The sequence below is a fragment of the Rattus rattus genome, chromosome 9, assembly GCF_011064425.1.
Source record: "Rattus rattus isolate New Zealand chromosome 9, Rrattus_CSIRO_v1, whole genome shotgun sequence".
Classification (NCBI taxonomy): domain Eukaryota; kingdom Metazoa; phylum Chordata; class Mammalia; order Rodentia; family Muridae; genus Rattus; species Rattus rattus.
In genome coordinates this window covers 79,050,737-79,078,559 of record NC_046162.1, presented here as the reverse complement: position 1 = coordinate 79,078,559, position 27,823 = coordinate 79,050,737, and the positions used below count along the sequence as shown (strand labels likewise).

Sequence of the window (27,823 nt, the reverse complement as noted above, 5' to 3'; positions counted from 1 at the left end):
AATCAACCAAGTAGAAACAAAAAGGACCATAGAAAGAATCGACAGAACCAAAAGTTGGTTCTTTGAGAAAATCAACAAGATAGATAAACCCTTAGCCAGACTAACGAGAGGACACAGAGAGTGTGTCCAAATTAACAAAATCAGAAATGAAAAGGGAGACATAACTACAGATTCAGGGGAAATTCAAAAAATCATCAGATCTTACTGTAAAAGCCTATATTCAACAAAACTTGAAAATCTGCAGGAAATGGACAATTTCCTAGACAGATACCAGGTACCGAAGTTAAATCAGGAACAGATAAACCAGTTAAACAACCCCATAACTCCTAAGGAAATAGAAGAAGTCATTAAAGGTCTCCCAACCAAAAAGAGCCCAGGTCCAGACGGGTTTAGTGCAGAATTCTATCAGACCTTCATAGAAGACCTCGTACCAATACTATCCAAACTATTCCACAAAATTGAAACAGATGGAGCACTACCGAATTCCTTCTATGAAGCCACAATTACTCTTATACCTAAACCACACAAAGACCCAACAAAGAAAGAGAACTTCAGACCAATTTCCCTTATGAATATCGATGCAAAAATACTCAATAAAATTCTGGCAAACCGAATCCAAGAGCACATCAAAACAATCATTCACCATGATCAAGTAGGCTTCATCCCAGGCATGCAGGGATGGTTTAATATGGAAAACCATCAACGTGATCCATTATATAAACAAACTGAAAGAACAAAACCACATGATCATTTCATTAGATGCTGAGAAAGCATTTGACAAAATTCAACACCCCTTCATGATAAAAGTCCTGGAAAGAATAGGAATTCAAGGCCCATACCTAAACATAGTAAAAGCTATATACAGCAAACCAGTTGCTAACATTAAACTAAATGGAGAGAAACTTGAAGCAATCCCAAAAAATCAGGGACTAGACAAGGCTGCCCACTCTCTCCTACTTATTCAATATAGTTCTTGAAGTTCTAGCCAGAGCAATCAGACAACAAAGGAGGTCAAGGGATACAGATCGGAAAAGAAGAAGTCAAAAATATCACTATTTGCAGATGATATGATAGTATATTTAAGTGATCCCAAAAGTTCCACCAGAGAACTACTAAAGCTGATAAACAACTTCAGCAAAAGTGGCTGGGTATAAAATTAACTCAAATAAATCAGTAGCCTTCCTCTACACAAAAGAGAAACAAGCCGAGAAAGAAATTAGGGAAATGACACCCTTCATAATAGATCCAAATAATATAAAGTACCTCGGTGTGACTTTAACCAAGCAAGGGAAAGATCTGTACAATAAGAACTTCAAGACTCTGAAGAAAGAAATTGAAGAAGATCTCAGAAGATGGAAAGATCTCCCATGCTCATGGATTGGCAGGATTAATATAGTAAAAATGGCCATTCTACCAAAAGCGATCTACAGATTCAATGCAATCCCCATCAAAATACCAATCCAATTCTTCAAAGAGTTAGACAGAACAATTTGCAAATTCATCTGGAATAACAAAAAACCCAGGATAGCTAAAACTATCCTCAACAATAAAAGGACTTCAGGGGGAATCACTATCCCAGATCTCAAGCAGTATTACAGAGCAATAGTGATAAAAACTGCATGGTATTGGTACAGAGACAGACAGATAGACCAGTGGAACAGAATTGAAGACCCAGAAATGAACCCACACACCTATGGGCACTTGATTTTTGACAAAGGAGCCAAAACCATCCAATGGAAAAAAGATAGCATTTTCAGCAAATGGTGCTGGTTCAACTGAGGTCAACATGTAGAAGAATGCAGATCGATCCATGCTTATCACCCTGTACAAAAAGCTTAAGTCCAAGTGGATCAAGGACCTCCACATCAAACCAGATACACTCAAACTAATAGAAGAAAACTCAGGAAGCATTTGGAACACATGGGCACTGGAAAAATTTCTGAACAAAACACCCATGGCTTATGCTCTAAGATCAAGAATCGACAAATGGGATCTCATAAAACTGCAAAGCTTCTGTAAGGCAAAGGACACTGTGGTTAGGACAAATTGGCAACCAACAGATTGGGAAAGATCTTTACCAATCCTACAACAGATAGAGGGCTTATATCCAAAATATACAAAGAACTGAAGAAGTTAGACAGCAGGGAGACAAATAACCCTATTAAAAAATGGGGTTCAGAGCTAAACAGAGAATTCACAGCTGAGGAATGCGAATGGCTGAGAAACACCTAAAAAATGTTCAACATCGTTAGTCATAAGGGAAATGCAAATCAAAACAACCTGAGATTTCACCTCACACCAGTGAGAATGGCTAAGATCAAAAACTCAGGTGACAGCAAATGCTGGCGAGGATGGAGAAAAGGAACACTCCTCCATTGTTGGTGGGGTTGCAGACTGGTACAACCATTCTGGAAATCAGTCTGGAGGTTCCTCAGAAAATTGGACATTGAACTGCCTGAGGATCCAGCTATACCTCTCCTGGGCATATACCCAAAAGATGCCCAACATATAAAAAAAGACACGTGCTCCACTATGTTCATCGCAGCCTTATTTATAATAGCCAGAAGCTGGAAAGAACCAGATGCCCTTCAACAGAGGAATGGATACAGAAAATGTGGTACATCTACAATGGAATACTCAGCTATCAAAAACAATGACTTTATGAAATTCGTAGGCAAATGGTTGGAACTGGAAAATATCATCCTGAGTGAGCTAACCCAATCACAGAAAGACATACATGGTATGTACTCATTGATAAGTGGCTATTAGCCCAAATGCTTGAATTACCCTAGATGCCTAGAACAAATGAAACTCAAGACGGATGATCAAAATGTGAATGCAGATCGCTCCTGAGAGACACAGCCAGAATACAGCAAATACAGAGGCGTATGCCAGCAGGAAACCACTGAACTGAGAACAGGACCCCTGTTGAAGGAATCAGAGAAAGAACTGGAAGAGCTTGAAGGAGCTCGAGACCCCATATGTACAGCAATGCCAACCAACCAGAGCTTCCAGGGACTAAGCCACTACCCAAAGACTATACATGGACTGGACCCTGGACTCTGACCTGTGAGGTTGCAATGAATATCCTAGTAAGAGCACCAGTGGAAGGGGAAGCCCTGGGTCCTGCTAAGACTGAACCCCTAGTGAACTAGACTGTTGGGAGAGGGCAGCAATGGGGAAGGGTTGGGAGGAACACCATAAGGAAGGGGAGGGGGAGGGGATGTTTGCCCGAAACCGGGAAAGGGAATAACACTCAAATGTATATAAGAAATACTCAAGTTAATAATAATAAAAAAAAAGAAAGAAAAAAAAATAAATTGTAAAAAAAAAAAAAAGTTGAAGTTGAAGGAGCAACCCCATAAAAATAACAATGCCAACCAACCAGAGCTTCCAGGGACTAAACCACTATGGAAAGACTATACATGGACTGACCCTAGCTCCAACTGCATATGTAGTAGAGAATAGCCTTGTTGGGGCACCGGGGGAAGGGGAAGCCCTTGGTCCTGCCAAGGTTGGACCCTCAGTGCAGGGGAATATGGGGGGCAATAAGGGGGATGTATGGGGGAGGGGGAGGGGGATGGGATGGGGACTTATGGACAGGAACTCCAGAAGGGGAATAACCTTTGAAATGTAAGTAAAGAAATATATCTAATAAAAAAATTTTTTTAAAAAGAAAGAAACATTCAGTTTTGTGTGTGTGCGTGCGTGTGCCTGTGCGTGTGCGTGTGCGAGTGTGCGTGTATGTGTGTGTTGCCTTGAGATGCAACACTTTAATTTTTGTTAAGTACTAGTACTTCTGAAAGTGGGAGAAAAGTCTGAAGATATTTAAAGATGGGAAACCTGTGACATTGGCAAGTGAGTGTCAAGGTAGTTCAGAATGTGCTCTGGGATTTTAAATTAAATTTAAAGTTACCTCAATATATCCTGAGCCAAACTTAAAGGAGAGAATGGCAGATCTTGGTGGTATTGAATGAGAAGAGTTTGAAGAATAAAGTTGTTCACCTATACACTGAATCCTCAAAGTCTCAGTCTCAACAGAATGAATGCTGCTGAGCTAAGAGGTGTCAGGGTGCTCCAAAATAAATACAGTGTAGTCACAGTGGGCAGAGAACTCTCAGTCTTTAGTAGGGTTTATGATCCATCCATTTCAGCACTTTAACACTCAGACTTTTATAAAAACTCATTTCTTTACATATTTGTTTTAGACAGCATCTCACTATGTGGCCCTGGTCGGCCCAGAACTCCCAATGAAGTCCAAGTTGGCCTTAAATTCACAGAGATCCTTTGGCCCTCTGCCTCCCAAAGGCTTGGGGAAAAGGTACATGCTACCCAAAGGACATGCCACTGGGACAAAGCAGCAGCCTACAGAATGGGGAAAGATTTTCATTAGCTCCACACCCAATAGAGGACTGATATCCAAAATATACAATGATCAGGTACGGAGGGGGAGGGGAGATCATGCGGGTGGAAGGAAAGCAGGGAATGGAGGGGCTTCTGAGGGGTGGTGTGGAGACCCCCTAAATATATATGGAGAGCCTAATGAAGTCTCCAAGCAATCAGACGCCCCTCTCTTGTTACCAAACAAAGCTTCCAGTACTGGGACTGGGTTATATCCAGTTGAGTTCTCGGCTGAAGGGGTCCCACAAAAATCTCCAAACAGCCCAGACTGTTGCCAAGACTCTAAGTTGCTTTCTACACACTGACAGCAAGGCCCCATCGCTGAAGATAACACCCACGCAACTCATAATCATAGAGAGGTCGAGCTGGTACCCACATACAACTTTCACCCCGATATTCTAATGTCTGACAAGGGAATACTCCCTGTAGGCGGCCAGAAGAGAAACAGAAACAGCACCCCAGCTACAAAACCTTTGACCTACAAACCCCGTCCTGCAAACGGTGCTAGGGTAACGGTGGTACAAAGGTTGTGGGTGTAACCAACCAACTTCTGATCCGATTTAAGGCCCATCCCACAAAGTGGAACTCATACTCAACGACCTCTAGCTCAGTGACCCTAGAGACTAGGTTGCCCGGAGACCTTAAGTAAAACCAAACAATACTACTGGTCTTAAAAACGAAAACGTAACAATAAAAACGATATTTTACTATAGTATAGATCAATGCCTTATTTAGCCATCATCGGAAAAGCTTTTCCCTGCAGCAGATCACGGGACACATACAGAGACCCACAGCTATTCCATTCATTATGCAGGCAGCAAGGGGGAGGGGGAGGAGAGGGGGGGAGAGGAAAGCAGAGAAGGGAAAGGGGGAGGGGGAGGGGAGGAGGAGGAAGAAGAGGGAGGAGGAGTGAGGGGAAAGGGGAAAGGGAAGAGAGCAGAGGGGAGAGGGAAGAGGGGAGAGGACACCTTGGAACACAGAGCTCTAAATGGAATGTCTCCATCAAATCCTTCCCTCAGAGATCAGGGAACCCCTCAGAACAGAGGGGACAGAGGACACCAGGAAAATGAGCTCCTCTAAATCGACCGCGCAAAGATCATATGAACTGAAGCAGCAAACAGAGCCAACATGGGTCAGGTCCTCTGCATGCATGTTATAGCTTTCAGTTTAGCATTTTTTATGGGTCTCCTGAGAAAGAGAATGAGTGGGTCCCCTCTTGTGCCTTCTCTTGGGGGCTCCTTTCCTTCGTGGGTTTGACCTGTCCAAATTTAGTGCGACGATTTTTGTTTTATGTCTGGTATTTTATTTTGTTGCATTTTGTTCTCTCTCAGACGTTTGTCCTTTTCTAATGAAAGATAGAAAGAGAGTGGATCCAGATGGGAGGGGAGTGGGGAGGAACTGGGGGAAATAGAGAGGACGGAAACTATAGTCAGGATATATTGTATGAATCTGCTTCTCGTAAAACAGGGGGAAGGAAAAGGTGTCACCACACCCAGCCTGGATATCATTTTTAATAAAAGCAGCTGTAGCTTGGAAATGTAGTTGTCGATTGATGCTGGCTCAATGCTTGCTACATAAAACTATAGTAATATATAATAATTATTATAATAATATTATAATATAATAATAACAATTATTATAATAATGTAACATAATAATAACAATATATTATTATTATAATATGCCTAATCATACAAAATTAAAAATTAGTTTGTCATGGAATATTGATCTGTTAATTTAGCTCACTGTGTCTTGCTTAGCATTTTAGTTCACTACTACATCAACAAATACGAACTGTAAATTCCATAACTATCTAAAAGTTTTATCAGATCGCTTCTCGGCCTTTTGGCTAAGATCAAGAGTAAAAGTTTTGTCAGATTCTAGCATCCTTTCCTGACAGTACAAATACAAAAATGTGTTTATGGTAGCCATAGTGAAAAGCAAAATAATGACATATTTTTCACAGTTTGATGATATCTTTGTAAATCAGTAAATCCACGAACTATCTGGAAGGACTTTACAATGAATTCTGAAATACTATTGGTGTCCAGACGGCTAGGTCACCTATGTTCTTGCTTCTTTCTTTTGCTTTCGTCTTTTGCTTTTTGTTCCTGTTTTTGTCTTGCTGATATATTTACATTTTCTTGCTGAGTGTTTCCCAGGTTTAAGCGTTCATAATTAAGTCAGATAAACAGAATGAAATAAGTTTCTTTACCTTTCAAAGCCTCCACTTTCCCAGACTTCCCTTTATATTCCTTTCTAATATTTCTTATTCTGAAACAATAAAGAGGCACTCTATTAGCCAACAGTACACACAAGTAAAGAAAGGCGCAGGCAGATATGATAGATGTAGAAAACACGTTACAGTAATTAACATGAAAATGAATGAGATTCTCTAGACTTTGACTCTGATACTTAGCTTAGCCTCACACCTATACAGCAAACACAGCAGTGTGACTACCGGATGAGTAAGGAGAAACAAAAGAGACTGACTCCTATCAGAAATTTTATTTTGGCCTTTGGCTGGGGGAGAGGGCATGGTATAATACCCATTGGCCTTATGCGTCCTTTGTAGCTGGCCTTTAATACTTTAATTTTAATAAAGAAACTCCCATGCAGGAGGAACTGGTGTTTTTCTGATTTCAGAGCTGAAAATCATCATTTGCATTTGGGGCCAACATTCTGTTGTTTTTCTGGAAATGTTCGAACGTCTGCCCCTACTGTCACGTGATATTCTCATTGTGTGCCTTCTGTATATCCAGTTTCTCTGTGTTAAAGGGACATTTGGCAAGGCCTCGAGGCACGTGCCTGCAGTCCCCTGCACTTTGGGGGTGGACGAAAGAGGAACAGAAGGTCAGGGTCACCTTTGACTGGAAAACATTATATGAGGGCCAACCTGAGCTGCACAGAGACCCTGTCTCTAAAGGCAAAGCAAAACAACTACAAAACTTTTAATATAGACACAAAAGATAGAAGCAGGCAGTCACACGAGATAAGACAAGGGTAGAGCACACAGATCAGTGGTTTTTAACCTTCTGGATGCTGCGACTCTTTAATACAGGTCCTCTTGTTGTGGCGACCCCCAACCATAACATTATTAGTACTGCTATTCCGTAACTGCAATGTTACTATTCTTATGCGTTCCCAGTTGAGGGGTTGCGACCCACAGATTGAGAACCTTCGGGTACACACAGGTCCCAGGGAATCTTATTTTCGAGAAGCATTTAAGAAAAACAATTGGTTATTACAGGGGTCTGTGACTGGTTCAGGCTGATGCTGACAAAGGCGCATGCCTTTCCACTTGGACACTTGCCACAGACTCCCAGATAGCTGGCGGTTAACAATTCTTTAGCCTTTACTCGATATTAGCAGAGCTACAAATGTGTTTACCTGATGGCTTCTTTCCCTTGGTATTCTGGATCCACGGGCTCAAAATACTCATCCGAAGGGAGCTCGGGGTCTATGTCTCTCTCAGTGACCTTGATTCTACTGGTTGTTTTTCGAAAACAAGACACCGGATTCAAGAAAAACAGTGGAGCGGCCCGGCGATCAGCCCCACCTAGTTAGCAAGAGCGATAAAGTATCTGGTCAATACAGTGAACAATGAAGCCTCGCTAAGAGAAGAAGAAATATTTTGAACCTTCAAACACGATACAATTTTTCCTTCAAGTTTCCTATTATTATGATGAAAATAAATAATGAAAATCTAAAGTACCATGGCAAAAATTAATATAACAGAAGTTTCGACAAAATATAGATCGAGTAATTGAAAATTGTAACCTAAAAGATATCTATGAGGATAGGTGACATCAAGTTATTTTTTAGAAACACAGTTATTAATACTGCACATAAGATAACTATAGAATGCTTAGAAACTTACATAGGTTGACCACGCCAATCTAAGTAAACCGAATACTGAAATCTACAAGTTCATAGAAAGTGCCGTGAATGAAAAATAACGCATGCAGAAATTTTTTTTCAAGATGGAAATGACAATACTGTAAAGTTTTTGACTGATACAGAAGAAGTTAAATATTATTTGTTATTAAGGAACTTTATCTATAAGCCAGAAATAATAGGTCATAGGGTTTTAAATACATAGAAATATGTAAGACAACAGTGACGCTTATCAAAGCGGGGGGGATATTAAAACTTAAAAGAATGAATGAAGTCATGCACAAAGATGAACATTCTGATTCCAGGACGTGGGGAGGAACTTTGGGCTTATGTGGATTTTTATTTTTGGTTATTGGCAAGACAAGGAAAAGGAACTGCACAATCTATGTCTTTGTGATCATGAATAAGACCGGAAATGTCGAGAATAATGACTAATAAATCTTCAATAGAAAACGTTTCTACAGCATGGTGGCCCAGTAATAAACAAGCCATACCAGGAACTAATTATTGCTTATTTTTGAAGTTTTCTTCTGAAACGCTTTTTTTAAAAAATGTTTATTTTATATATGAGTACACTGCTGCTATCTTCAGACACACCAAAGAGGGCATCAGGCCTCATTACAGATGGTTGTGAGCCACCATATGGTTGCTGGGACTTGAACTCAGGACCTCTGGAAGAGCAGCCCCCTGTAATGCTTTTTAATTTTTGACAGCTTCTTCCTTGCGTATTAGTCACTGTCACCAAATTCCTCTCCTCTAATACCTTGTCTTGCTGCCCACCTACCTGTTGGCCTGGTCTTCTTCCCAAGAGTCTGCTCCTACTCTCAAGCCTCTTTGTCTATCTTTTTGGATTATTTTGATATAAATTTGTACTATCACTCTTTAAGATGCTTGGAAAGATACATCAAAAGTAATAAAGCTTAGTTAATATAAAACTGTATTTCAACATTGACTTAAATAATTATGTTGTTTCAAAATTAGGATAATTTTACATATATCCTCTACCATGAAGTATAACCAACTAATCAGTTCAGACTGAGATTGGACATTGAGCTTTACCTCTAAGGCTATTTTAAAGCAATCCTAAGGAAAAACTTACCTATGTGATCAATAACTGAAAAATTGGAGAAAAATCCAGTTACTTACAGGGCAAGATTTTGTCAAAATACAAGGCCAAAACCAAGTAGAGAAGACCATCAAAAGCCAATATGGAAAATACTGCTATCATTACATATGATTCTCCAGAAGGGTCAGGAAATACAACACCATTCAAGTTGTACTCCAGGAAGATAATCTAAGATTCAAACAAAAACAATGATAATTTCCTAAACTCATAAATAAGTCGGCACAGAACTAATGATTAAATTTTCAAGTTAACTTTTAAAGGGAATATTTGAATAAAGGTATTCCAAATAATATACAATAGAAATGAATAAAGCTAACAGAAGTGCAAATCTGAGTTGACATTTGAAAACAAATCAATATGGTTCTGCATACAACTCAATAAAGCAGGGAGAGGGGGTATAATCGATTGCTCCAGTAGATACAGAGAAAGCACTTGAGAAAGTCGGGTATCCATTCACAATACAGGAGCTTTCTTCCTGAACTGAGAAGCTGAGGTGTCATGTTTGATAGTAAAATGCTGAAAGTTTCCCTTTGCTCGCATTTCCGGTCAACATTATAGAAAAGGTCCGGAACCGTACCGTGTGTCGGGGGCTCACAGGTATCTATGACTCCAGTTCCAGGGCACCAGATGCCCTCTTCTGGGTGTATGCGCCTAGTACACACACGTACCTTCGGCACACACATAAGTATAGGAAATAAAAAATTTTTAAAACCTTTCTCTTTTATCTCTTTTCATAAGAAAAAAGCTAGCAATGACTGGAAAAAGTCTGGTGCACAATCAATGTAAGAAATTGTTATGCGGTGACAGGGAAAATATAGAAAACTCAATAGACATGCAAAGAAAAGATCTGAATAGACAACTTGGGAAACGAAAACACAAAAGATGCTACATAAAAATGTATCCAGGTTTATTTCACATGCAGAAAACACAAACTAATGCTCACGTCTGTGTACAATGTACATGTCACGTCTTCATCGGAATGGCTAACACTTGAAATTTTAACAATAACAAATGTTAGTGAAGACTGAAGAAAATGGTAATATTCTAGCATCCTTTTTATAAAAGCCAGATGATGTTACCATTTTAGAAAAGTATTTAATGACGGCTGTGAGTATTAAGATTTATATACAGTAGTCTGTTATCCAACTCCTATGAATACACCAAACTGAACTGGTGTGCAGAAACACATAGAAGATTATTTTTAATAGCTTTACGAAAAAAACATCAAAGCCTGGAATTCTACTCTCATTTATCAAGAAGATAATGTAGGCATATAATAAGAAGGTATATAACACTACATTATACAAGGCTACGCACGAGACTAATAACAGAATACTGGGCATAAAAGGTTAAATATTTTAAATATATTTTACACATCATTTATATAAGTTTAAAAAAGGGGAAACAAATATTTGTATTTCAAAACCTAAACTTGGCTGATCATAAACAGCAAGGAAGTAATTTTCACAAAAGGGTTACCTAGTGACAAATGGTGTGCTTAGGCATGCTCCAGAATAAACACAGTATTCTCCTCCTTAATAAGATCCCAAGTACACGGACGGACTTTATAAAGTTTGTTGTACTAGATACTTAAGATTTTCATAACTGACTCATAGTTTACTCGACAAAATGATTTAAACAGATCTTCACAGAATTTTTAATAAACTAGAGATTTTTATTTTAACTCTTGGGTAATGGCAATCTTTTGTAATGTTGCAAATTTAATCTCTGTGGTGGGAAATTTGCAACAGTAAAAGCTCTTGGTTAACACCAGACTGGACTGGAAGGAGTCATCATAGGTTAATTAAAACATCGATAATAACCTATGTGTTTACCTTGGTCATCCCGGATGTGAAGGCAAAAGGGCTACAGATGCTCAGGACCCATTCCAGAGATGAGGGGAGCTCTTTGTGCAGCACAGTGAACCCCACACACCCCCAAAAGAGGTTAAAGAGAAATACAAATAGGTTGGTGATGATCGCTTTCTGTAACAGAACAGCCATCAGGAAAGTTACCGCTATCTGAAAGAGAGAAGACAATGACTGTTACTGATACAGCTTTTGAGGACCCTCAGCGAAACGAAGACCATTGTTCCTACAAGATATCATCACTGGGAAAGCAGGAGGAGTGCGAAGGTTGGACCCTCAGATGTTTTCTTTTCCTTTTGTATTCCCTTCCTGTTTTCTGTTTTGTTTGTTTGTTTTTATGGAAGAGATAGGGGAAGCTGAAAGATGGTACAAGGAAAACAATATGGGTAAGCTGAGCAAAGCTAAATTAGTAGACTAAGGAAAAGTATCCATCTACAGGACTTATGCAGAAAACATCCCAAAGATGAGAAAAATACAGAAGCCACTGTTCAGAGACAGATGGGTGAGGGGAAAGACTGAAGGGTCTGGGAAGGGTGGTATATGCACATTGTCGAGAACAAATCAGAGGATATCTGCCTCTGTGGAAATGTCTCAGTGAATCCCATTAACACCTTTCACATAACTAGCCTTAAATGATACAAAATACCTTGGGGTAACTCTTAACAAAGCATGTGAAAGATTATGAGTTTGTAGTTCTACTTTATATTCATAAAGATATTTTTTTTGACTCCCAAAGCAAGTCTATCTTCTTCTCTAACGTAAAAACTCATGTTTGGAACAAAGAGTTAAATGTGTAAGGGTTTTAACTGATGAGGTCAGAGGGAGCCTGCCTGGCCTGGACTCCACCCTTCCACAGCTGACAGCCTCCAACAGAAGTGCAGTTAAATCTCCAGAAGACAGAACTGGGGAGGGGAGGGGAAGGGTGAGCCTGAGTTAGTGAGACGCAGGCTGCTGTATTTTAACCACTGGTTCTTGGGGAGGGGTGCCTGGAGAATATAAAGTCACTTCTCTTTTTTGAAACGAAACTAATTGTAAAATACTACATTTTTTTTGTTCAGTAAAAATAAGAAAATTCTAATGTCCCTAGTCACCAGTTCCACTTTGAACAGTGGGAACTTAAAAATTTGAAAACATTTGGGGGAAAGGGGCAATTGGCTTTCTGTTTAATTGGCAAATGTTCCAGCGGGAGGGTCTGTTTTTGTTGGGATGTGTTACAGTGTATGTATCTATGGATCTGAGTCTTTAAGGAGTTTATACATGGTTCAGGAAAGATGGTTGGTAAAATCCTGATTATTTCTTTTTGTTAATTTATCTCCATAAAAGCCCACTGGAACTCAAAAAAAAAATTTTTTTTTGAAGAAAGATGTTGAAGAAGATATCAGGAGATGGAAAGATCTCCCATGCCGTGAATCAGTAGAATTAACATAGTAATAATGGTCATTCTACCGAAAGTGATCTCAACACAGTCCCCATCAAAATCCCAAAGCAATCCCTGACAGACATCGAAAGGACAATTCTCAACTTCATATGGAAAAAAAACCTCAATAAACAAACAAATAATCCTGAACAGTGAACGAACTGCTGGGGTCTCATCATTCCCCATTTCAAGTTGTACTAATGAACCATCACATGGTATTGGCATAAAAACAAACATGGTGATCAATGGAATCCAGTTGAAGACCCAGACATTAATACACACACAAATAAACACCTGGGTTTTTTTAAATAAAGAATCCAGAAATGAACACTGGGGAAAAAAGACATCATTTTCAACAAATGTTGCTGGTCTAACCGGATGTCTGCATGTAGAAGAGTGCAAATAGATCCATACTTATCGCCATGCATAAAACTCAAGTCTAAGTGGATTGAAGGCCTCAACATAAAACCAGACACAATGAACCTGATAAAAAGGGAAGTGAGGGATATCCTTGGAGGCATTGACAGGGTAGAAAACTTTCTAAACATAACACCAATAGAGAAAACGATAACAAGATCAACAATTAATAAATGGGACTCCATGAAACCTTAAAGCTTCTGTAAGGAAAAAGGCACTGTTATTCAGACAAAGCCTACAGAGTGAGAAATGACTAGAGGACTAACATCCAAAATATACACAAAGAACTCAAGAGGCTACATATTAAACAAGCAGACAAGCAAACAATCCAATTTTCAAATGAGAAGCAGGTATAAACAGAGAATTCAAATGCACATCAAAACTACTTGGGGGTTCCATCTGACACCTGTCAGAGTGGCTAGGATCATTAACACAAGCGTCAGCTCATTCTGGCAAAGATGCAGAGCAAGAGGAAGGCCCCCCAATGGCTGGTGGGAGTGCAAACTTGTACAGCAATGGAAATCAATAATGCATGGCAGTGCCTGAAATAGCTAGGAGTCGGTCTCGCTCAAGGTCCAGCTATACCACTCTTGAGCAAATACCTAAAGTGAGCTCCATCCTTCCACTACCACAAGGACACTTGCTCAACCATGCTCACTGTAGCCTTACTCTTCTTTCTGATTGCTTGTTTGGTGGTTGGTCGGTTAGTTGGTTGGTTGGTTGGTTGGTTGGTTGGTTGGTTAATTGGTTGGTTGGTTGGTTGGTTAGTTGGTTGGTTGATTGGTTGTTGGTTGGTTGATTGGTTGGTTGGTTGATTGGCTGGTTGGTTAGTTGGTTGGTTGGTTAATTGGTGGGTTGGTTAGTTAGTTGGTTGGTTGGTTGGTTGGTTGGTGAATTGGTTGGTTGGTTGGTTAGTTTGTTGGTTGATTGGTTGGTTGGTTGGTTGAGTGGTTGGTGGCTTGGTTAGTTGGTTGGTTGGTTGGTTAATTGGTTGGTTGGTTGATTGGTTAGTTGGTTGATTGGTTGGTTGGTTGGTTGGGTTTTGTTCTGTTTTTCAAGACAGGATTTCTTTCTGTAGCCTTGGCTGTCCTAGAACTAAAACTGGGATTAACCTAGATGTCCCTTTACAGAGGATTAGTAAAGAAAATTAGGTACATTTACACAATGGGATATTATTCAGCTGTTTCAAAAAAAAATGACATGCATGGCATGAGAAAAAAATCATCCTGAGGAGGCAACCCAGACACAGAAAGATAAATATAGCATATATTCACTTATAAATGGATATTAGCAGTTAAGTAAATGATAACCAAGCTACACCCCCGTAGATCCAGAGGGATTAGGTAAAGAGGAGGCCTATAGGGGGATGTATGGCTATCCCTGGGAGGGGGAAATAGAATAGGTTAGTCAGTGTCTTATCCAGTCATCATCAAAGAGTCTTCCTCCAGCAGCAGATGGGCACAGAGGCAGAGACCAACAGCCAACATTATTCTGAGAGTCTAAATGGGAGGTCCCCAGCAAACTCCCACCCCCAGAGCTCAGGGAATCCCACAGTAAAGGAGGCAAAAAGATTGTAAGAACCCAAGGAGGGCATCAGGAGAACAAAGCCCTGTGAATCAACTAAGCTGTCAGCGTATGAGCTCACAGAACAGAGCAAGAAGCACAAGGACCTTCATGGGTCCGCACCAGGTAATACAAGCATCCGCTTGTAGCTTAGTATCTTCATGGGACTTCTGGCTGTGAGCATGAACGGCTCTCTGACTCTTAAGACTCTTCCTCCTACTATGTCCAACTTTGATACGATGGTTTTTGCTTGTCTTGTAATATTTTAATTTGTCATGTTCAGTTGCTAATTCTAAGAAGCCCTGTTCTCTTCTAATGAGAGACAGAAAGGGAGTGGATCTGCAAGAGGTGGGGAGAGACTGGAAGGAGAAGAGGGAGCGGAAACTATAATCAGGATATGTTTTATGAGAAAAGGGTCTATCTTCAATAAATGAAAGATGGGGGGACAAGAATAACAAGATACAGTGTGAGTCTTTAACATCCCTTGCTTATGTCTAATTTATAATGAGAGATATACAAGGCAATTAGAATAACACCTCCGTGAAGTTTAATCCTTCATAATGGCCTTTCCCAATGATAAGAGAGTTACTTTAAATGACTATAATCAAACCTGTCCACAAACTGGTTGAATACTGTTGCACTGGCTGGTTTTGTGTGTCAACTTGACACAAGCTGGAGTTATCAGAGAGAAAGGAAATACCTCCATGAGATCCAGCTGTAAGGCATTTTCTCAATTAGTGATCGAGGGAGGAGGGCCCTGCCCATTGGTGAGTGGTGCCATCCCTAGGCTGCTTGTTGGTCCTGGGTTCTACAACACAAGCTGAGCAAGCCAGGGGAAGCAAGCCAATAAGCAGCGTTCCTCCATGGCTTCTGCGTTAGCTCCTGTTTACAAGTTCCTACCCTGAGCGAATTCCAGTCCTGACTTCCTTTGGTGATGAACAGCAATGTGAATGTGTGAGCTGAATAAACCCTTTCCTCCCCTTGCTTCTTGGTCGTGATGTTTGTGCAGGAATAGAAACCCGGACCCTTCAGGTTTTCCTTCCTTTAACCCTGCATATTAATGCGTCTTTTTTCCCACTTAGGTCTACTGAAAATACTGGCATAAAATTTAAAACTTAGCTGCATGAGACCAGTGTTCCAGGTCGCCATGATAAAATAAATAGCAAATTTGAAGAATGGTAGTAGTAGCTTAGCAAGCTGTTTTTTTTTTTTAAATCGTTCAATATCATTAAAAGTTTCAGAATTAAGATTCTGAAATAACTCAATTAAAAGATTTTTATTAAAAAAAAACTTTGATGCATCATTTCATTACAAGATGTGTGTGAAAACAGAGAGGCCTGTTTCTTATAGTCACTGGCATTTTCTCAAGCAAACACATGTGTGTGCACACATACACACACACAGTATTCACACACACAAACACACAGTATTCACACACACAAACACACATACACAGTATTCACACACACAAACACACACATACACAGTATTCACACACACACAAACACACACCGGACATGATTGAAGTGTCTTCCTAACACTCTGGAGAATTAATGTTTGCTACACACAGCTAAGATCTACCGTGTAGACAGTGGCAGTAAAGGCGCACACTTACCACGGATAGTCCATACAAGAAGAACAGTGTAAATATGACGAGGAAACCAGTCATCACTATGATCCTGGTAGATGTTATGATAACGGCGATGAATACAGAAAAAATAAAGATGAAGCCAACATAGATTAAGCCCCAGGACAGCCTAAACAAAGACAAAAGGCATCTGAGTTAGTTAGCCTTACAAAAAAAAATCTTCAAATCTGCCAAAGCATTGTCCAATCCTATTACTCTGGTATGTGGTTTATTAACTATGATATTGATATCATTACACAAGTACACTGTGTGTGCTCTCCAGCAGCACAATTCTCCATCTTCCTCCCCCTTCCCACCCCGTTCCCCCCACCAATCGTCCTGCTTAGGATTCCAAGGCATTCTGATGGCCATCACCACGCAGTAATGGCAGGTACCAAATATTAGCGTGGCACCAACCAATGAATGTCACAACCGATTAAGAGACTATGGATGGCCTTGCTGGTGCCTGAGGGCCAGGCATCCACATGCATGTATTGCACAGATACTGTGAGCATTGTATAAACCGTATGTTGCATGCTGTAGGTATGATAGGTAACTTGCCTTTTTCCATCAGCATTATCTGTTATAAACAGGCTTAGGGGATTTTGTTATATTAACGTATTCTAGTGTTCTGAAATTAGACAGTTGCTCCCTATTTTCCTTCCCATGATAAATGACACAACGAAATTTTATTAGATCTGTTTTTAATGTGAGATGTGGGAGAATATCTCGCTTAAGGGAAATGATTGAATTAAAGTGGATGCCATCAGTTTTTTTAGATATTACCACATGACCCTAAGTGCAAAGCTGGGCTGGAAGGAGACTTAAGAACTAACTGATGGCCGGTCTGATGTCAATCAAAGGCCTCTAGAAGCATGGAAAGCTTGGGGACCTCTGCAGGCAACGCCACCACTCTCTTCTTCCCAGGAAACGGAAAATCCGCAACTACACGGGTGCCGTCCCATGTCTCCTAACCCCATCGTTTCCTCACCCACGTGGATATAAGGCATGGAGCACCTTTGAATCTTAACACAATTCTGTTACTTTGCTTTATATGTGTTGGTGTTCACATTATTTTTTCCAAGACACTAAAGAACAACATGCATTAGATGAGACGGGACTCTAAGGGTACACGAGTCCCATCATAAAGTCCCTCTTGCTAGCTAAAGGGCACGCGGAATGTGACAAAATAAACCCTTAGCAAGATGCAAATGTAACCGCAGGTGTCCATTCTGCCCAGAGTTCTTGCTCCTGCTTAAAACCACACAACTAACAAGAGGGCCTCTCCTGCAGAGTGCGGCAGAAGATGCGTGCTTGGCAGCCTGCACCCCAGTAAAACATGCTTAGCTGGATTTACTTACTACTTTTGGTTTTTAATCTTATATCAACATAATGAATTGGGCTGTGCTAGACACATCAGCATTCTTGAAAGGTGTAACATAGTCTGTAAATTTTCTTCCAAAGTACAGAAGACGCTGCTTTAAGGTCTAATTGAAGACAACAGAGTGTACGAGAATTATGAAATAAAGGCATTAAACTAATTACTTGAGAAGGGAACTAGCTATAGGGGTGGATTAGGGGAGACAATATTAATAAACTTATACAAAATCTTCTCTCTTTGGAAAAAGTGCACATGCTGTATCATGGCGTTAATAAAAGTCATATTCATTTCCGAAAGATGTCTGACACTTGGGAAAGATGCTTCCAAAGTATCTTCTGTCCTAGTGCTAAGGATGTATATATATCATTTTTCCAGGTCTTAATTTATATGCATGCTAAGAATCATCGGGAAAATAAAATCAGCATCGGAATTCCAGTGTCTCCTTGGATTTCACGCCAGCCTGCTGGTGCCTCCCTAATTTAAGGTGGGCATCTCTGGGCATCTCACTATGGCTTGCCTTGAACTGAAAGGAGACCCTTCTATGGAAGTTGTTGTCTCTCTTCCCTCCTGAACGGCAGGGAATTGCCATTCCCAATGCTCCAACACACGCACAAAAAAATTTTCACTTTTTAAAGACATGCCTTCCTTCTTTTCTATCTCCCAATCCACATACATTAAAATTAAGATTATCTTTGGCTTCTGGACCAAAATTTTACTTCAGGGACTATAGGAGTGGCTAAATTGGTCAATAAACAGTGATTCATCCTGTCAATGAAGTTTTACCATTTCATACACATAGTTTGGGTGTTTGGGGAAGAGGTCTTTGGTTCACATATGTTTTAAGTGGTGTTTGTTTGAGTATACATTGGCTTTGGTTTATGAAGGGTCTCAGGGTCTCCATACATCTCAGACAGCTCAGAAGCTCCCCATCTTCCTTTGTCCACCCACCCAAGGCTAAGATTACACACCCTGCACTGTCTGCCCAACCAAATGCTTTCTTGATCTGAGTAATATACCGAGAGTTATCCCTTAAGAATCAATAGAAAACCATGGCGTGTCTCTTCTGAGCTAAAATACACATGTGGTTTTCCTTTACGCCTGGCAATATACATTTTGTCACTGATACCAAATTCTGTGGCTTGCCTTTGAGGAGTCTAGACGTTACATCGTTTTCATTTCTGTCACCTAAACTCTCACTATTTTCATAAGCCTTTATTTCTATGAAAAGTACTCACCTTTATTATGTCACGAACACATAGATTCGATGTGTCCATGTACACACACAAACGTATACATGTATCTCAAAATTACTTTGAAGTGTTTGTGGGGTAAGGCAAGGTACAAATATTAGTGTATAATTCAAGTCCTGTTAAATCCTCCCTACCCACCAGCCTAGATGCTATGTCCTGATGTTATTGCCTCATTTAACACACAGCATTTACATGCTTCAAAACACCCATGGTGGGCCACATCCATGAACACCATATCCACTTTACAAGGCTGCTTTCCTCACACGAGGAAGTGTGGAGAAGGCAGCTGACAACTAGATCAGGCAGAAATGCCAACCAGGCTCTCTCCAGCACTGAGGCCTGGCCCTAGCATCCTTTGTCTCCCCGACACTGGGCAACTAACTGCCTTACTTTCCTCATCTCCAGCCTTGGTGACAGAGCCTCGAGCCTCGGGGTTGCAAAGGAAAAAGCCAACACCAGAATCATACTGGGTGAGCCCCACCTGTCTTCCATGGAAGATTTAACAACACCTAAATCTAATAGTGAGAGCCGGCAAGTAGCCCCCTGTCAAATTCAAACCGTGGCATTGTAAAACAATAACACTTCTGTTGTTTTGTGATCCTGTCCCCCCTCTCTCTCTCTTTCTCTCTCTGTCTGTCTCTCTGTCTCTCTGTCTTTGTCTCCCTCTGTCTCTCTCTGTGTGTCTCTGTCTCTCTCTTTCTCTGTCTCTCTCCCTCTCCTCTCTCTCTCTCTCTTCTCTCTCTCTCTCTCTCTCTCTCTCTCTCTCTCTCTCTTTCTCTGTCTCTCTCTGTCTGTCTCTCTGTCTCTCTGTCTCTCTGTCTCTGTGTGTGTGTGTGTGTGTTCTTTCTCTGTCTCTCTCTGTCTCCTGCCTCTCTCTGTGTGTCATTCTCTCTCTCGTCTTTCTCTCTCTGTCTGTCTCTCTGTCTCTGTCTCTCTGTCTCTCTGTCTCTCTGTCTCTCTGTCTCTCTGTCTCTCTGTCTCTCTGTCTCTCTGTCTCTCTGTCTCTCTGTCTCTCTGTCTCTCTCTCTTTCTCTCTCTCTCTCTCTCCCTCTCTGTCTCTCTCTTTCTCTGTCTCTTTCTTTCTCTGTCTCTCTCTGTCTCTCTCTCTCTCTGTCTCTCTGTCTCTCTCTCTCTCTGTCTCTCTCTGTCTCTCTGTCTCTCTCTGTCTCTCTCTCTCTCTCTCTCTCTCTCTCTCTCTCTCTCTCGGACTCACCAGAATGCAGAGTCTTGTAGACCCATTACTTTCATGAACTCCTTAGAGTGCTTTCTCTCTTTAGTAACGCTGCGTGATGAAAAATAGATGAACGAGGAGAAATAGAGCAAGCAGAACAAGATAAAAATTTCATATTGAAAAATGTCTTTAGAAATAAAAGGTAAGGTCTTCATATTGAACGCGTTGACGGACATTAACTCCTCCATCACAGGGTGCTTTGTTGTGACCTGAAGACAAAAGCAAAGGGAAATTAAAGGGTACACAGTTTGATGAAGCTGGAATGGGCCCTGGAGGATGCTCTATGTCAGTTTCCTGGCTGGAATGCTGCAGTCCCGTAACACAGTAGAGGGAACTGGGTGTGCTGGCTTGCAGGTTTCTGTGAAGCATTGCAGAACTAGGCAAGTGGGAGGAGGAATGAGAAGAGGAACTGTGGGAGGGGGGAACCAAAAGGGGGGAGGACAATGACTGAAATGTAAATAAATAAAATAACAAAAAGAAAAGGAAACTATAAATGAGGGGGTGTAAAAATTCTGTCACACAATCTGAAGCCTACATTACTGCTAATTTGGGTGCCCACCGACCCCCCTCCCCGCCACAATGCATGTGGAAGCTTCATCCAGTTCGATGTTAGAGGTAGGATGTTTAGGGACGTAAGTCACGGAGCCTCGCCCGCCCTCGTGGAGAGATGAGTGACTCATCAAAAGCTTGGCAAGTATGTCCTAGTGTGCCACTTGCCCTTTCACTCCTCTGCCAAGTGAGAACACAGTGTTCTTCTCCTCTTTGCCCTTTCATCCCTTCGGCCATGGAAAGACCGCTAGGCTGTGACAGGCGTGAGACACTAGCTTGTTGAGGCCTAACCACACATGCGCCAGACCTGAGAGCTATGAAAAGTAGCTGTGGATTCTTTATGGGTTGCCCAGCCATGGCGAATCGTTACTGCCAGTCAAATAAACCGGGACATCATCTTTCATTGACACGTCGATGGCCTCCCTCTGGAGCTAATTATAGTAACCACCGGAACTTTCCAGTCAAGCACTTACTTCTATAATGGCCGCGTTAATGGCGGTTTGTAAGGCCACAAATCCTCTTTTCCAGTATCTGGTCAGTGAACAGAAAACGTGAGGATATGTATCCCAGCAATGAGCTGTAAGCAAAAGGAAAAGACTCACCATCATCATGGGCTGAAGGCAGAAGGAGAGAACATGAAGGGGAAGAGACTCCACCAGTCAGAATGCTTAACCTCGTACGGAAGATAGGCATGGTGGTGTGTCTGTCATCCTAGTACTCAGGAAGCAGGAGAATAATGAACTTCTGGGCTAGCCTGGGGTATGTCATAACCCTGTCTCAACCAAAGCAATCAAGAAAAGAAACTAATGAAGTACTTTTGAGATGAGGCAGACATGTTAAGAGGAAGGGTGTGTAGTGTAGAAGAAGCAGCTACTCTGATACACACCACGAGACTAGGGATAGAGATAACCCAGCTTCCTGAGACGAAAAACAAGGCTTTGGGGTTTCCATATCGAAAACACACACCACCACCACCACCACCACCACCACCACCACCACCACCACCACCACCACCACCACCACCAATCCCCAATTCTCTACCTAGAAACCTAAAGTGGGATATGTGCATAAGAAGAAATTTTGTCCCCAAATAACCTGGAATTAATTATCATAGTAAAATGACTATTTCTACCCCTCTGTGTAGAAAGTGGAGATGTTTAATGAGAGGCAATGTTTGAGGACTCCTGACAAGCTACTGCACGGACCCGGAATGACTAAGACAAAGGACTACAGCTCTTTCTGGGGGGGAGAAACAGAAAATGGGGAAGGACACCACCTATATTGTGCAAGTCCTCGGGAACCATCTTCCCAATAGTTTCGTTTGGCCTCTCCTGCGCTGTAGCATTTGAATACAGCCTCGACTCTGCAATTGAGTGTCTCTGGATAAACCTTTAGCTAGACTCACAGATCTATGACAGTTTTATTTGTAGAGACCGATTGCCCCTTTACCCTGTTCTCACGAAAAGATGACTCCATCCCAGAGGGGGCTTCCTAGTCACCGTAAATATCTAGAGTAGCTCTAGTCTCTACCCTCTCATCTCCTTTGTGTATCTTCTTTATCCTCCCTCCTCTGAGGAGAACAATTCAAACGGGCCCCATGGTTTCTGTTCACTGCATTCTGCAAGAACCAGCTGAAGAATATGTAGTCTGCACACCGCACGTGAATAGTATCAGTCTGCACACGGCACGTGAATAGTATCCGTCTGCACACGGCACGTGAATAGTATCGGTCTGCACACGGCACGTGAATAGTATCCGTCTGCACACGGCACGTGAATAGTATCCGTCTGCACACGGCACGTGAATAGTATCCGTCTGCACACGGCACGTGAATAGTAGCAGTCTGCACACGGCACGTGAATAGTATCCGTCTGCACACGGCACGTGAATAGTATCCGTCTGCACACGGCACGTGAATAGTATCCGTCTGCACACGGCACGTGAATAGTATCAGTCTCTGCACACAGCACGTGAATAGCATTAAAGAACCTGTTCTACAGATTGCGCCGATTCTATGTCCTCCATGTCTTTTAACCCACAAGCCTTCTACCTTTCCCTGCCGCCGCTGTCATCTAAGCAACCGTCTGATTTCAGTCCATTCTCCCTGGGCTTCTTGCACCTCAAATTCTCTGGGCTGTATCAGGAGTGCTCTTTTATTCACGGACAACCTTCCATGGGCTTGCCTTAGTTAAATTACTTCAGTGGCTATCTGCGGTCTCGTTTACAAGATACCAAACGGGACCTAACCCTTCTGCGGCTGCAAAATCGTTGTCCCCTCACACGGTGTGGCTTTTCAGGCTTTTCCTCCAGCGTTTGATAAGACGCCTTCATACACCTTTGTTCTACTAGGACACCGTATCTCCAGTTCCTCACACTTTCTGTTCCTTTGGTCTCAATTTAAAAGCTACTCCTCAAATCCAAAAAGTCAATTAAGAATCCTGGGTCTGGGGGCTGGAGAGATGGCTCAGTGGTTAAGAGCACTGACTGCTCTCCCAGAGGTCCCAAGTTCAAATCTCCCAGCAACCACATGGTAGCTTGCAACCATCTGTAGTAAGATCCGGGACAGCCTCTTTTCGGTATGTGAAGGCCTACAGTGTACTTATATAAAACAAATAAATAAATTTTTAAAAAAAAAAAAAAAAAAAAAAAAAAAAAAAAAAGAATCCTGGGTCTGCATTAGAAACGCAAGTCCCATCCCTTGCCCTCATTATCTGGTGCTTGCCTCTCATATTCAACTACAACCTCATCTGACATTGGGATCTACCCATCATTCCCTTAGACCCATGAGCTCAAAAGATACGTGCTGAATTATTCTGCAGTGCTCTGGAATCCACCTCTACACCAAATACAAGTGCAGTGATAAAATGTTAGCCTGCTCTCTCCCAGGAAATTGAAGGTGCCCACCCCACCCTACCTGTTCCTTCTTTTCAAAAACCAAGACTCTCACAATGGGATTTTATATTAAAAAGTCACCTAGTAGGTCCTCTTTCAGAAATGGATTTCCATACATTAGATACACTTTTAACTTGTAAAAGAAAGTGTCATTAAATACGATTCCAAAAGCTCGTGGCACATGATCCAGAAGCATTTCATCCAAGTCCTTTTCACTTGGTACCCCGACAATTCTTGTTCCTGCAGAGTCGTGAGAGGGAAAGAGTTGTACTGGATTAGAGAGCATCCCACCACGACAGAATGCAATATGAGGCAGAACCACCATTTGGTAGACTTTCACCTAAACCAAGCAGCCTAGAAAATACTACTCTCCTGTTCCAAAGAGTCCAGTTGTGCATGAGAAGTACATGTTTTAATAAGACAGGTTATGGATGAGGTGGGGGAGGAGTAATCGTGCCTCTGAAGTCTAAGGGTAATTAATCCATCATCATCGTTATTAATATATCCCTGATGATTAAAGAATACAGCCTGAAGCGAAAACAACTGCATGACCTCAGTCTTACGCAGAAACAAAGGCAACGGATTCTGCAAAAACCAGAGATTTTATTAGTTAGGAATTGAATGTTAAAGAATAAATGGCCAGACTATACCCGGGTTGCTCATAAATGAAGCAAATGGTTTTTTTTGCCTCGATTACAAAATGGAGTCAATTTAAAACCATAACCTTTAAAGGTCTTGCATTCGATACTCTGTATCAGAAAGAATATCACCGTCAGACCATACACACTTAGTGTTCATGCTAACGACCTTACTGTTAGATAGCCGTGATCTAATTACTTAGATTTTAACAAGCTATAAGTCCTGACCGTTGCATATTCATGCTAAAGGCCCACGGATTCGCAGGAGCCGCATTTCTTCAAGTTGCTGTTTTGAAAATGCTGTGTTCTAGGCTCCCGGACACACAAAGGCTTCCATAAATTGAACCCCTATCAAGCTGAGCAAAGTTAACATCTCGCTGTGAGAGAAACATGGAAGCCTAGGTAGATTATATGGTATCTTGATACTTGAACTATGAGAAGGACATTTAACTGGAACTTTAAACTGATACGTACACAAGTTTTTAAACAACATAAACCAATGGGACTAATTCTTTGTTTCTCGGTGGTATATTTACCTTTCATAGTTGGAGCAGTTATGGTTTTGTTCATTATTTGTTGGGTTACGTTAGAGATTGGCGTATATACAACCATTATAGAAGAGCCATTAAATTCATCTATGCTTCCAAGATCCTGAGGAGGGACTTCTGGGACCTGATTGTTTTCTTTGAAATAGGAAAACAGACCCATATACAGTCCTATAACAACCGGTATGCTCCACTCCTACAAGACAGGTTTTTAAGAGAGAAAATTATAAGCCTAGATTTATTTCTCTTCAAATCGGTCAACACTAAACTCAATTTCCCCATATAATTGGTTTCTTGTTGCCCTTCGTTCTTCAGGGAAAACTCTGTGAAGGACACATTCTGAGGTAGCAGTCGCCCGTGTCACTCTCTGATCTAAAGTTGTGCGTTAAAGTCACCGAATGATTTCAGAAGTCATCTGGAAACTTAATGGAACACTTAATCGTGTGAACATCTTGATCGACTGGAAAGCCAATTCTAGACATAAGGCACAAATGTTCCACATGGAATTCATGCTGGCAAATCACAATGCTTCTTGGTAGTTGTCATATTTTTTTTATTAAGAACAAAAGAAAATGCAAGCAGGGCATAGTGTCCCATGCCTTTAATCCTAGCAGTAGGGAGATATAGTCAGATGAATTGCTTATGAGTTTGAGGCCAGTCTGGAAGTTAGGACAGCCAGGGCTCTGTTATACAGTGAAACCCTGTCTCAAAAGGAAAAAAGAGAGAGAGAGAGAGAGAGAGAGAGAGAGAGAGAGAGAGAGAGACAGAGAGAGAGACACAAAGAGAGAAGACAGAAGAAGAAAAAGAGAGAGAAGACAGAAGAAAAGAAGAAGAAGAAGAAGAAGAAGAAGAAGAAGAAGAAGAAGAAGAAGAAGAAGAAGAAGAAGAAGAAGAAGAAGAAGAAGAAGAAGAAGAAGAAGAGAAGGAAGGGAAGGAAGGAGAAACGGAGGGAGGAAGGGAAGGAGGGAGGAAGGAAAAAGGAGGGGAAGGAAGGAGAAAGAAAGAAAAAAGAATGAACGAAAGAAAGAAAAAACTAAAGGAAATTAGTAGAAACTTCATAGGAGACACTCTCCAGTGTAACAATGATAATTTCTTCCTTCTTGCTATGATCCCAGAACACTAGACCCAAGGACACCTCTCCCTAGTCTGACAAACACACAGGCAAAATAGGAAACAAACAGTAGCCATGAAGCAATAGCAAAACAATGTAGAAAGAGAAGATACTGTTGAAGTCTCGCATTAATAAATGTTTCAGCTTCATGCCCGACTTTATCTGAACAGAGAGCACTTACGTCCTCATCTCTGGAACTTACTTCCAAATACTGGCACTGTCCGTTCATTTCTTTTAGGTGACCACATTAAGTTCTTAGAGTATAAATGAATTGAAGCCTGTAGGTTTTTGACTAGAGCATCCGCTTAGGTACAAGTGGGAATCGAAGGCTGGGTTCTTTTCTATGGAAAATAGGCAGACGTAGTCCACGCCACCTCCAGGCCCGCTGTGTAGACCTAACTGACTACACTCTGTGCCTCAGCCTTCTGCTTCGTCTCATGAGGAGCTCAGCAGAGGTTACCACGATCAGAGGCGATGGCAGCGCCTAGATGAAGAAACTGGGTACCTAGGCGAGTGGAAACAGTCCTAGACCCACTCGCTTGCTTCTCTTCTATACTGACTGTACTAAAAGTAGTAAACACAGAACATCTGTCCCACGTGAAGCCACTGAGATTGGTACTATTCGCCACTTCTCAAAGCGTCTGCTTAGCACAAACTGACACGGTCATTCTTTTGTAATCCTTGGAAATAACCTTCACATAAAAAATCCAATAGTTTTGAATAAAGAACAATGACATCGAATTTCTCTCAGTTCATACTCACTGACTTTGGATTATGTCTTGGTCCCCACTGTAGAATACAGGATGATTTGACCTTTGCTACAACTTTACCATACAACTGAATCCCCCTTTTTGAAAAATGTAATACCCTCGGTCTTCGTGATTCTGTGGCACTGGTCATAGACCGTACCATATGAGTTTTTCAATCAAACAAACATAGCTGGGAAGTACCCACCTCAAAAGTAATAAACATGGTCTTCCGATTAAACCGTAATATTTGAAATACTCAGGCAAGGAAAGAAGGCTGAGGGGAGGGTAGGATGTCTGCACTTACCAATAGGCTCTCTCTCTTCATCCGCCATTTCTTGAGCAGATTCTTCTGCAGAAGCACTCGGGTCTGCTGACGCACACTCAACTCCTTCATACTCCCCATACCTGCTCGTTAAGTGCACAAACAAGGAACCAAAAACAGAAGTGGAGTTGGAAAACCCTTGACTCTGTTCCTGGCTCAAATGCTTGCTGTACTTAATAACTGCGAGGCAACGTTGTAGACTATTATTACAATGATTTATTAATAAGTTTTACCTCAAATGCATTCACTTTAAGCTATGTGGAGGGACCAGTGATGACGGCGATAAGGTTATCATCACATTTCAACAATGAAACAGAGGGGATGGGCGGGGGGGCACCATTAGAGTGCAGAACACTTATAATAATATTTTAGATCAGAATTCAACGATGCAAATAAAGTAATGTATTAGCTTATCCCGTTAACACTCATTTTTGCTCCTTTCATTTTAGTAAAAAAAAAAGAAAGAAAGAAAGAAAAGAAAAAGAAAAAACAAAATCCCATAACTAATCAAATCAACCACAAAATTCTGATTGCTTAAACTGGCCTGAACCATAAGTTCATCAGCTACAATCCCAGTGAGATAGGTTCATAATGCTTATCCTCAGATTTAAATACAGTAAAAGTTTAACTGAACATCTCTTACCAGAAGAACTGAGCTTTAAAATAATGAACTCTTAAGTTACCTAATTCTGACACACTGAGAAAATAAGGCTTCTCTCAATTGTGTAAATATAAATGGCACTCAAAATCCAGAAAGCAAAGTTCAAAATAACTTAGAAAGAAAGGAAGGAGGGAGGGAGAGGGGGAGGGAGGGAGGGAGGGAGAGAGAGAGAGAGAGA

The 27,823-nt window shown here is 41.2% G+C and overlaps 1 protein-coding gene across 1 annotated transcript in view; it reads right to left on the bottom strand.

Annotated features, from left to right (window-relative positions):
- Abca6 (ATP binding cassette subfamily A member 6) overlaps positions 1-27,056 on the bottom strand; it is a 75,918-nt gene extending 48,862 nt beyond the window's left edge. Inside the window, exons 1-10 of the mRNA XM_032912352.1 lie at positions 26,967-27,056; positions 24,794-24,998; positions 23,701-23,859; positions 21,201-21,304; positions 20,161-20,387; positions 16,305-16,446; positions 11,260-11,445; positions 9,445-9,592; positions 7,792-7,960; positions 6,617-6,675 (exon numbers count right to left, since the gene is read on the bottom strand). Coding sequence (XP_032768243.1) covers positions 6,617-6,675; positions 7,792-7,960; positions 9,445-9,592; positions 11,260-11,445; positions 16,305-16,446; positions 20,161-20,387; positions 21,201-21,304; positions 23,701-23,859; positions 24,794-24,998; positions 26,967-27,056 — 1,489 coding nt within the window. The remainder of the gene's footprint in view (positions 1-6,616; positions 6,676-7,791; positions 7,961-9,444; positions 9,593-11,259; positions 11,446-16,304; positions 16,447-20,160; positions 20,388-21,200; positions 21,305-23,700; positions 23,860-24,793; positions 24,999-26,966) is intronic.
- Positions 27,057-27,823: the final 767 nt, after the last annotated feature.